The following is a 13,455-nucleotide window of genomic DNA, read 5'->3' on the forward strand; positions in this document are numbered from 1 at the left end:
ACGAATACGAATATCAAAATTCGAATATGAATACCGAATCGAATTAAAAGTATTTGATTCATTTACAACCCTACTTCAGACTAATCTGAAGGAGTTAGACTCACTGCGTCTAACTTTCATCTGTTAGACTACACGTCTAACTACGTAATCCTTAGACTGCACGTCTAACTACGTCTGTTAGACTGCACGTCTAACTACGTCTGTTAGACTGCACGTCTAACTACGTCTGTTAGACTACACGTCTAACTACGTATCTGTTAGACTGCTCGTCTAACTACGTCTGTTAGACTACACGTCTAACTACGTATCTGTTAGACTGCTCGTCTAACTACGTCTGTTAGACTACACGTCTAACTACGTATCTGTTAGACTGCTCGTCTAACTACGTCTATTAGACTGCACGTATAACTACGTATCTGTTAGACTGCACGTCTAACTACGTCTGTTAGACTGCACGTCTAACTACGTATCTGTTAGACTGCACGTCTAACTACGTACGTCTAATAACCAATACGTCTAATGAACCGGATTCAAGCTAAGTAAAACTTACCATGTTTTGATGCACATGCACAAAAACAACTAGATGACTTAGTTTCCTTTTTATTTAAGTTTTACACAAGTTCATCATCAAAATACCGTTAGTTAGAATAGTTTGACCCTTAGTCAAAATAATTTGACCCAACATCCTCTATATAAACCTTAGAATTCTCTTCTTCCTCTTGATTAGCCAGAGTATCTTCCTCTCTGTTTTCATAAACAACCACTTCAATTTGATTGGATTGAGAATCCTCAACTATCTCTTCAGGTTAAGGTTTCACCTCCTTCATCGTACTGTTTTTGTCTTGTACATAATTTTCTTTATCATCTGTTTCTTGATCTTTAACCACATTTTACTATTTGATAATAAGTACCTCTGTTTCATTTTTTCTACATCTTTACTTTCTGGCCTTTATGAATTTTTTATCTTCTTCCTTAGCCAAATCACAATTTGGGCTCGCATGTTGGAAGGTATTGCAAAAAGTGCATTTGTATGGCCTTCACTCATAAGTGATTTCCATGATAGTAGGTTCTCCTTTTCTGTCTACTACTGTCATACTATTCGGTAGTGTGCTTCTAGGATGTACATCAATACAAATTATATCAAATGATATGTGCTCTCCTCCTTCAGTAATTGATTACATGTATAATGGCGTACCCAATAAACCTGCAAAACGACTAAGAGCTTCTACATTATATATGTGTGCAGGGATATTCCAAAGTTTGAATCATATATGAGTTATTTCTTTAGGCTTGCTTAATAGGTTCAAATCTTCATACCATCTTTCCAACTTCATGTAGTTGGATTCAAAATATGTATGCCCATTTTCCAGAATTTCATCTAGATTTGATCACTTCTTAAATTTCAGAAAGTAGAGATCATGTACATTCGCTGAAATTTTATCCAATCTCTTTTTCTCCCATTGCTTCATAAGTGCCTCTTTGGTGACTATGAAGGAAACTTTATTCTTTCCTATGTAGTTTCCCACCACTACATTTTCTCATTCTCAAACACAATTTTTTCTACTATAGCAGACAATTTAAATTCAAAAAGAGAATTTAGTACCTCCACTTTTGTCTATACATTGTCCAAGTAGATTTTTTCTTTGTATGCATGATCCCTGCATTATTTTCCAAAGGCTTTTGGGCAGCAATTGGGTCTTTGCTGATTTTATGCACTTTTTCGTTAATAACTTCTTCAGCTATTTTATTCATTTCCTTCTCTACAGTTTCTTTGACTCCTTTAATAACAAAGTCATGCACTTCTATGGCCTTGACTCCTTTAAGAACAAAATCCTCCACTTCTTTTGCCTTATTGTTTTTCCTTTTACCCATATTCCAATAAGACTTTAGAATAGGGAATTAAAGTTAGAACAACAATTTTGAAATAACCTTATTCAAACCCTAGTTTTTTCCGATGTGTCGAATGTTCCAAATGTACCTATCGTGCCGATCGTTCCAAACGTGCCGACGATCTTTACTCCGACCACGTTTCCCATAACCGACTACCAAATCAACTGAATCACGCGACCGGACAACTGTGTCGAACGTGTCGACCGTGCAGATTGTGCCGATTGTGCCAAACGTGCTGAAGATCTTGATTTTGACGTGATTCTTGATTGAATATGAGAATGTGCACGTATTTGGGGGGAAAATTCAAAATTCCATCGTTAGAAAATTCTCGCCGAAAATCTTCAAAACTTTTCTCTCACTTCTAGTGTGTAATTGCAAAAATGAGATTATAACATTTTTAGAGACTAAAAAAGATTAAAAACTAAATAAATAAAATAAGATATTATGGATAAACCTATAATATATTAAACTTACATTAGGTCTATTCTAAAATAAAAAATAAAAAAACAATTGTAGTGAAATTAAATTAGTTTCATATCTCGTAAAATAAAATATTATAAAATACATATATTAAATAATTTTACGTTATAATTATAATTTGATTTAATTTTTAAAATTTATATTTATATAATCGAATTAACATCAAATATGTTTAAAAGTAAAATAAAAAAATTTAATGTTAAAATGACATAATAAATAAGTTAAAAGTTAAGTCCCAAATATGTTTATAGAATAAAATAAATCAAATTTCTGAAATAAAAAAAATATTATTTATTATTTCAATCGTTAGTATTTATTATTTATAATTATTATTATTATTATTATATATATATATATAATTTATAAATATTATTTTGGTATTTAATATACACTGATATATCAAAATTTTCATATTTTACTGTATAGATCATTTCAATTTCAATACCATACCTTACTAATTTTTTTGTATACTAATATTTTTTCATCAAAATGACATTTACTCTACTAAAATGTGTTTCAATACATAGACAATAACAATTTAATTCAGATTTTAAAAAATATATATTAATTATCATAATTACTAATTCATCACATTACAATCATATTTATTATGAAATAAAAATCATAATAATTTTGTTTACATTTAATATAGACAGAGACACTAACAATAATTCTTTTCTTTTTAAATTAATATATTTTTAACATTTATTTTTATTAGCGTTATTATTTAGAAATGTTAATAAAAATAAATGTTGAAAATATATTAATTAAAATAAAGTAAATTATTGTTAATGCTTCTTAAAATATATAATTTATTTGATTAATACCTTTGAAAATGTAAATTAAGTTTCATTATTTAAAATAATGAATAAAAATAAAATAAAATTATAATATATATATATATATTATTTTTAAAAAATGACATGTCAATCATATGTGTCATCATTTAACGGAAAACTTAATGGATTTGGATGTTTTTGTTCAGCGGTGACATAGATGAACATTAAACTCAACTACAGTGGTATGAACGAACAAAAATTAGTTCAGTGATATCCATGAATATTCCGTTATAGTTCGATGGTAAATTGACATTATTCCCATATTTATTATGAATTAAAAATAATAATAATTTTGTTGACATTTAATATGAAATTTTTGATAAGTTTAGATAAAACTTTAATTAGTGTAAATGAAAAATAAAATAAAATAAATATATGAAAAAAGTATTCTTTTAATTTGTAAATTGTATAGTATTCTTTTACCAAATTTGTAGTATGCCCCTTTTAGATGATAAATTTCTTAACAAAACAATTTCCTTCTTTTATTAACTTTTGACAAAAAAGAATACTAAAATTAATAAAAATAAAATATACATATATAATGATGCTTAAATTTTAAAGTGTTCGGATTGTCGGGTCGAGAGTTATGGTTAATTTGGATATATATATATATATGTAAGAGTAAATGGATACTTAGGTCGGATTGTGGGTTGACCCGCTCATAAACTTAAAACGGTTAAAAATAAAATTAAAAATGTTATAGGTATGTTTTGAACTTGCAATCTAACAAAATAAGTACAACTCTTTAACCAACTAGACTAATAACACCAAATTAGAGAGTATATAATTTTTTTAAAGTAAAATAATATTGATATTTAGTATATTAGTAACCACTTTTTGTTATTTGAGCTAAACAAGTCATGCAAAGTAATAATTTCAATTTCTACATTTAGTTGGACTTATGAATTACTCGAACTCGCTCATTTAGATATCATAAAAAAACTTGTTTACAATTTAAAAGTTTTTATTTTTGTTGTGAACTCGATCTAGACTCGTTAAGACTAACTAATAATATTTTTAGTGAATCAATTTGCGATCAAGTTTGTTCATTTAGGGATTATAAATATTAGACATGGAGTACAACAATGTAACATAAACTCAACTACAATTCAAATATCAGTAAAATAACAGTTTCATTTGAAAAAATAACTCAAAAAGTAAAATTTTGATAGAGAGTTTCTCCTAACAGATTTTGATCTGAACAAATATGCACTTTATGAAATTTAAAAAAATAAAAAACAAAATTCCACTATAGAGGGATGAACGTTGGACCAGTTCCTAAACTAAACTCGTTCAACTTTCAAAAATAGCTTACTTTATTCATTTTCAAACTAACCTACTTTATTCATTCATTTTCAAACTAACCTGTTTTACTATTTAAACTAAGTTTAAGTAAACAAAGTGTTAGTTTGGGAATTCTTCAGTGTGTTGTTTGCAACTCTTAGGACCAAAATGCTCTGAACATTTCTTAACAATACTTTTGCACAAGAAACAATAATGATTCTGGCAAGCCCAACACAAAATATGATTGTTATTTCCATCCTGAAAAAAAAAATCATTAGCTTAAATCATATGTTAATATTTCTTTAACATTATCTAATCTAAATCAATATTCGAAATAAGTTATCTGCTTGTATTCAAGCTCGAAAGATTTCACTCACCTTTACATTTCGTTGACCACAAATAGGGCATACATGGTTACGAGTGGGAGCTTGAGCTAGTGTCGGGCCATGAGCAATTCTAACAAGGTTATTTATTTGACGGATATTCATTTGTCCCTCCCAATCATCAATCATCCTTTGCGGAGAAAGTTCGCATGAACCATATCGAAAGTGATCGTAACCATTGATTTTCTTGTTGCAGCGATAGCAAAAATAGCTCCCGCAATTAGAGCACACCATTTTGTTGCAGCCTCCTGTTCTTGAGATGGCCATTTGACAAACCGGACACTGTTTAGCGTGGCGAAGGATTTCCTTCACGCTAAGGAGTTGATTGATCCTGTCTCGTTCTCGACGCTTTTGTTTGTCATTCAAAACACATGAATCTTGTCTCTCCTATGGAAAAACAAAATCATTTAAATTTATCAGGATCAGATAGTGTTTTCAAATAAATTTATCGACAATTTCTCATTCAAACCAATCTCCAAATTCATTTAAGCATACCTGTAATATGCGGAGTTCCATTTCTGCAGACATACATTGGCCAGTAACGTGACGCTTGTCCCGACAAAGCGTGCAGAAACTAAAGAAACACTTCGAACATTGGGCATCGTTTCGAACCTCATCCAGTATGCAAGGTGTTTCGCATCTCGGACACTCCATTACATCAGACATAGCTTGGAGTGTTTTATATAGCAAGAGCGATTCCCATCGTTCGAATTCCCCGTCATCAAGAAGTTGTTTCAGCAGTCCAGGTTGAATAGCGTCTTTACATTTTGTATCGGGGCATATAAGATTGTTTAATGTTCCTTCCTTTACATGCATACTAGCATAAGTTTTCAAGCATTTCAAACAGAAGAAATGTTGACATGGCAACCTGACAAACTCCGAACCTAAAAAACAAAACAAAAAAACATAAATATTCATCCAAAAACCGATAATTTGTCAAATCATTAGACAAAATCGAAGTAAAACTACCCTCCAAGCATTTATTCAATACCAAAATCCAACAACAAACTACCATTAATCTTCATCCCTAAACCAACAATTTGTCAAATCATTAGAATAAAACAAAAGAAAACTACCTGCAAGTTGACTGAAACAAATATAGCAATCATGCAAGTTTCTATTGAAGATATGAAGAACTCGATCATCGTTGTATCTCTTCAATGCGGGTATATCCCTTTCAGGGGAAATAGAACCTGAAACAGCGCGTTTATCTCCTTCAACATATCCGCCATTATAAGGACCAAGAGTTAACTCTGAATCCAAACAAAGGTGGGAAAGAGTGGAGTTTTGCAGCCAGTCAACCCACTGATATACAATTTCTTGTCCTGCTTGTTCTTTCCATATTGAATCCAGCATTGAACAAAGTTCTGAAATTTTATTCGAGTTCAACCATTGAACAGAAATTATGAAATATGGAGGGTGATTGCTTGGATATGACTTTGGCAATAAGCATGTTAGTATAATCGGTGGAATGTATTCAACTTTGAACGTGTAAGACATATCGTTATTATTCCCAGAATTTGTTGTGAATGTAATTTTTTCAGGCGCTTCAACATGAACACGAATCTGTAGATATGGGTATTGAAAATTCAGGTAATTGATCAAACTGCTTTATATAGTAGTAGTTCTAAACTAATCAGAATCAACTGCTACAATGTGTTCTGAATAAAGATCATCCTAACCTGGAAAGACTTGAGACCACTCGCGCTTTCAAAGATGGAGAAATTGTCATCATAAATGGATTCCATGGCTAGTAGCTGAAGAAAGCATCAAGAAAAATTATAATAAATAAACTTGTGTAATGAGTTACGGATTTAAAATAGAATCCATGAAGTACAAACTTACTTCATCCTCCTGTAATTGATCATTTATACCCAACAATTCTTCTTGCAACTCTCGTTCTTCTACATCTTCAAGCTGCAATGTTCTCAATCTGTCTGCAATATCAACAACATTACTAGCCGAATTCGATCCTTCATCCCTCCCTCCATTAAAGCCTTCATCTGATGAGGGAACCCCCTCTTTCTCAGTATCATCCTTTCTTTCAATACTTGAAGAATTCAATTCACTTGTATCTCCATGTGAATTGATATTAGAACTCTCCCCTTCTTCTTCCACTAATAGTTCGCGATTACCTACCCCTTTCGATAAACCACCTCTGCCATACCGATGAGTATTCCCACGAGGGTGTTTAGAAGGTGAGCTCATGGATTGCGATATGGAATCAAATGCAGATGATGACGAATTGGAGTTTTTCACCTGTGTTGTTTCTAAGGGTTTTCAAACTGTGTTGTTCTTCATGAGATGAGTTAGGATGACAATGAAAATCTTGCTTTTTTCCTCCACTTCTCATTGTTTAGCTGTAATTTAAGAACTCAATTACTAAAGCCAGAAGCTTAAGTTCGAAACATCTTGCGAAAATTGAATCAAACAACACAGGGCATCGTAATACACAATTGACTTGAAACATCAAAAACTAACAGCGTAAAAGTAACCAAACAATCTCAAATCCAATTTATGCAGTATTTAGAACTAACAAAATATACCGTGAATCGAAGAAGTATATTGTTTAATCTTGCTTTTTCCGCCTGCAATAGATGAACAGAGCTGTAATTTAAGAACTCAATTACTAAACAGAAGCTCAATGTCTGTTTCTTCAAAGCCTATCAAACATTGTACAATCGTAATTCTCATGATAACCTTCGAAATTGAATCAAACAACACAGGAAATCGTTCCGAAATCCAATTTTTTCAGTATTTAGAACTAAGAAGATATTAAAACCGTGAAATTACCTTATATCTATCAACTGTGGGGAAGGAAGGAGAATAGATTGGTTTCCGGTTGTAGATCTTGCTGGTTTCTTCTCCAAAACTTCCTGTTGCAGTGTTTCAGAGAGAGAGAATCGAAGAAGTAGAGTTACTCGCCGGAGAAGAAAAGTAGTTCGCCGGAGAAGAAAAGTAGTGCGGAAGGAGTGTAAGGAGAGATCGGCTGATTATTGGGAAGAAGGCGCCAAAGAAATTGGACTGGAAATCTTTCTTTTGTAATAGGAAATAATATTAATTACAATAATATATTATGCTTAATTTAAGCAAATATTAAACTATACAATAATATATTATGCTTAATTTATTTTTAATAAGAAAAATCATTATTATTAATAGGGGTGGAAAAAATTATATGGAAAATATCGTATCGAAATATATCGAAAATATCGATTTTTAAGGTATACCGAAAAAATGTAAAATATGATATCGATTACGGTAAAGATACGAGATTTTTAAAATATTGGCTACGGTAAAGATACGAGATTTTTAAAATATTGGCGAGATATACCGAAATAATATTTATAAGTTAAAATATATATAATATATATATATATATATATATATAAAGAAATAATTAAATAAATTTGATATTAATTTAATTATAGAAATATATTTTTTTTTGAATAATATTCAAATATAATTATATTAAAATATTAATTACTGAAATATTAGTCCATATATGCAGATATAATTATACAGATGAGATTGTTTTTTTAAGTTAATATATTTTTTAGATATCAAAGATATAATACCGATACCGTATTAAAATTAAAGTATATATCGAAATTAAGGTAAGATAAAAGTATAAATTTTTTGTATACCGAAATTAAGGTATATCAAAATCAAGGTATACCAAAATCAAGTTAATGTAAATGTATACATTTTTTGCATACCAAAATTTTCGATAAGGTATAAATTATGAATAAAACATTAAGGTATACCGACTCACCCCTAATTATTACTTTTTTATAATTTATAATTTTGAAAAATAAGATGAACGGATAGCTATCAATAATTTAGGTAATTCATAAAATTAACTTTTTACGTGATTTTATTTTACCAAAATCTCGTTATACCTGCTATCCTGTTATCCGATAATATACTGTTAATATCAAAAAAAAAAAAAAAATAAAGTCATATCATTTCTTCTTAAATTCCCTCTCCAAAATTCTCTCTCAATCATTCTCCAAAAACAATTAACGTCATATATATATATATATACCGGATATATTAAGATTTTGAAAATCTCATATTTTTCCGTATCAATAATTTCAGTTTTAATATCATACCTTACTCATTTTTTTTATATTGAAAAAATCAATATTTTCCGTATACCAAAAACATTGAAAAAATTTCATCGTCCTCAAAATGACATTTACTTTCAATACATAGACAATAACAATTTAATTCAAATTTTAAAAAATATATATTATCATAATTACTAATTCATCACATTACAATCATATTTATTATGAATTAAAAATCATAATAATTTTGTTGACATTTAATATAAATTTTTTGATAAGTTTAAACAAAACTTTAATTAGTGTGAATGAAAAATAAAATAAATGTATGGAAAAAGTATTCTTTTACCAAATTTGTAGATGGTGTAATATTCTTTTACCAAATTTGTAGTATGTCCATTTTAGTTGATAAATTTCTTAACAAATAAATTTCCTTTTTTTTATTAACTTTTGACAAAAATGAATACTAAAATTAATAAAAATAAAAGATATTTATATATATAATGATGCTTAATTTTTAAATTGTTCGGATTGTCGGGTCGAGAGTTGTGGTTAATTTGGATATATATGTGAAAGTAAATGGATACTTTGGTCAGATTATGGGTTGACCCGCACATAAATTTAAAACGATTAAAAATAAAATTAAAAATACCATAGGTATGTTTCAAACTTGCAACATAACAAAATAAGTACAATCATTTAACCAATTAGACTAATAACACCAAATTATATGAACGTGGGACATTTTAACAATATAAATTCAACTTCTTAACTAACTAATATATATATATATATATATATATATATATATATATATATAATGATGTTTAATTTTCAAAGTGTCCGGATTGTCGGGTCGAGAGCTGTGGTTAATTTGGATATATATGTGAGAATAAATGGATACTTAGGTCGGATTGTGAGTTGACCCGCCCATAAACTTAAAATGATAAAAAATAAAATTAAAAATGTTATATGTATGTTTCGAACTTACAAGCTAACAAAATGAGTACAACCCTTTAACCAAGTGTGATTTACCGAGGGATAATAGGTCGGTATCAATTGAAAGTGATTAAAAAATATGAATCAAATATTTGATTGACCAAAGTGTGAGGTCACAATGTCACGATGTTAAATATTAAAAAATATGAATCAAATATTTCATTGACCAAAATGAAAGTGTAAAGTCACGAGATAAGAGGTTCATTCAGAAAAAAAATATTTGATGAGATATGTGAGAAGATAAGTTGTTTATCAAAGTGAATAAAATGTGAAATGAGAGCGTTTTATTTTTATTTTAATATATTATTTATAATTTATTAAAAAATTTAAACATTGAATACATATTATTATTAATTTTTTATTAAATTTATTTTATTTAGATTTTTATCTATGTGCATCGCGCATGAGAATCTCCCAGGTTAACTCAATAGACTAATTCATGTGTTAATCATTTTTAATTAAAAGACTAATCAACTTTGTCATGGAGGCCAGAGATCACTTTAGTAATTTAATTATTTTTTTTTTCTTTTCTTTTTTTACTATTAAATAGAAACGTGATGATTAAAAGATAACTTAAGAATTACTTTGTTTGTTATAAAATAATTCTTTCAAAACTGTAATAAATTTGGTTGAAATTAGGGATTGCTTCTATTAATGTTGCCCAAATATATTTATTGTTAAAGATGATTGATAACAAATTCTTTAAACTTTTCTCTTAATTCAATATAAAATGTTAATATATATACAAAAGAATAAAATATTTAATTATAATACATAAGAAAATTCAAAAAAAAAAATAGTTGACATAAAAGTTATAGTACCAAAAGTTTGACCAGATTTGACAATTTTGAGTTACTATTGAAACTTTATTTATTTATATATATATATATATATATATATATATAATAACTGGACAATTAAATTGATGTGTCATTTTTTTTTTATAATTTTAGTGTTTTATTAAATTTATATTTTACAAGCATTAATTGATTTTTTCTTTTCTAATAATAAATTGTCCTTTGTTTGCCGTTCAAGTAAATATTGCTTAAGAAAATAAGGACAAAGACAAAAATATTAACTAAACAGTTAAAAAAAACAGTTAAACATATTATTTAATCGGACTATACAGATTAGAAATAATTCCATATTACCTCTTATTACATATTAGTAGTATTGATATACTAAATTTGATTAGTTTATTTATTAAATTAATTAATTTTGATTAATTGGAATACTTATTTCAAATTATTATTTTATTGGTGTTATTTTTTAAACAGTATTTATAAAATAATTGAGTAGAAACGTGATGATAGAAAAACAACTTAAGAAACTTTGTTTGTTATAAAATAATTCTCTTTCCAAACTTCAATAATTGATGAATTTGGTTGAAATTATGGTATTAGTTTTAGGGAAGGATTTATGAGTTGGGGGTGGACTTGGAAATTTTTTTATAAATGTTTTAGAAGTTTTTTTGGATAGAAAGTAAGTATAAATGTAAATTTTATCATTTTTTAATAATTACATAAACAAATTATGAATTATATTAATTTTTTTTCATAAATATAAAATTTATTTTCATGATGGAATTCAGTCCACCCAAATCCCTTATAAGCTGTATTGATGTTGCCTTTTTATGATAAATTCTTTCAAACTTTATTGATAAGTAAAAAAAAATTAATATAAAATATGTAAGAAATAAAAAAAAAAATAGTTGACATAATAATACCAAAATTTGACTATATTTGACAATTTTAAGCTACTAATGAACTTTTTTTTATATATAATTACTCATCAATTCATTTGATATGTTTACCTTGTCATGTTTAATCTGTTTTGCTTTTGCTTAATCAAATTCTTATATTTTTTTATATAGATATATCATTTTTTTTAGTATTAATGTTTCTTTAATTTATATTTTATAAGTATTAATTGATTGTCTATTTTTTTTTTATAGAAATTATCCTTTTCATTGGCGTCCAAGTAAATATTGTTTAAAAAAATATTAAATATATTATTAATTGGAATATAGATATCTCCTCTTCTAACCTTTTAACCTAACGGCAACAAAAGTTGGATACTAACTCTAATGTTATCGAGCCCGTTCTACGGCCGTTATCACGTTTAAACGAAATATAGATTATAAATAATTCCATATTAATATATATTAGGGATCCGTTTGGTTGTAGGTATTAAGGGGTATAACACTATTGGTATAGTATAAACTATACCAATAATGTTTTAATATGGTATTTTGTTAAGATTTTAACATTGGTATAAATTATACCAATGTATAATTTATACCTCTATTTGGTATAAAATTGTAACTAGTCCCTTTATACCATACTTTTCTTATATCACTTAATTTTTAATTTATCATTATAATTTTGATTAATATTATATATATAACTTATTATTATATAATATATTAAATATATTTTATTTAGTTTTAATATTATTATTATATTTAATTATTTTTAATATATATATTTTTAAATAGTTTAATATTTTAATTAAAAAACATTTATTTATTTTTATAATGATAATTTTATTAATTATTAATTTATATATTTACTTATATTATTTATAAATAATAATTTTATTTTATTACAATTATTAATAATATTTAAATTAAATAAACATAATTTATAGTTATATTATAATTAATTTTTTATATGTTAATTAAATTTATATTAATTATTAAATAATAGTAAAATAATTTATAATAATAAATAATATTATTTATAATATAAATAAATATAAAATAATAATAATAATTAAAATTTTATATTAATATTTATACAACTTATACTACATTCTTATACTATATACCAAACACAAAACTATAAACTATATATCATTTATATCATTTCTTGTAATTCATACCAAACATTAATAACCTATACAATTTATATTACCCTATATTATTTATATCTTCTTACAATTTATATCTCTATACAACTTATACACTATATAACTTGTATCACGTACCAATTGATAGACTCAATTGTATTAGTTCATTTACTAAATTAATTCATTTTGATTAATTGGAATACTTATTTAAAATTATTATTTTATTACTGTCTTTTACTTAATTTATCTAATTATTTTGAAATTTATTCTCTTTACATTAAATATATGTTCAAGTCATTTAAATTTTAATGGATAAAAAGATATGAATATTAATTTATAAATATATAATATTGAATATTACAAAATATGAATCAACCAAATATTTGGTATCGAATAAGAAAGCTTAACGGGGAGTATAAATCAAAACTATTAAGGCGGGTTGATATTATATGATGCTTAATTTTGAAAGTGTCTGGATTGCCGGGTCGAGAACTGTGCTTAATTTGAATATATATCTGAGAGTAAATTGATATTTAGGTCGGATTCTGGGTTGACCCGCCCATAAATTTAAAACGGTTGAAAATAAAATTAAAATTCTATAGGTATGTTTTAAACTCGCAACCTAACAAAAACAAGTATAACTCTTTAACCAACTAGGCT

General features: G+C 26.8%; 1 protein-coding gene across 1 annotated transcript; it reads right to left on the reverse strand.

Moving 5' to 3' along the window:
• Positions 1-4,609: 4,609 nt before the first annotated feature.
• On the reverse strand, positions 4,610-7,236 carry LOC124942233 (E3 ubiquitin-protein ligase RNF14-like). The gene is made up of 6 exons (XM_047482695.1): positions 6,722-7,236; positions 6,559-6,633; positions 5,953-6,442; positions 5,372-5,760; positions 4,871-5,263; positions 4,610-4,751 (listed from the first exon to the last, which is right to left on the reverse strand). Exons 1-6 carry the CDS (start codon positions 7,082-7,084, stop codon positions 4,614-4,616), a joined length of 1,848 nt encoding a protein of 615 aa, XP_047338651.1. The 5' UTR covers positions 7,085-7,236; the 3' UTR covers positions 4,610-4,613.
• Between the last annotated feature and the right edge of the window lie 6,219 nt (positions 7,237-13,455).

This window comes from Impatiens glandulifera, chromosome 6 (assembly GCF_907164915.1).
Source record: "Impatiens glandulifera chromosome 6, dImpGla2.1, whole genome shotgun sequence".
NCBI lineage: Eukaryota > Viridiplantae > Streptophyta > Magnoliopsida > Ericales > Balsaminaceae > Impatiens > Impatiens glandulifera.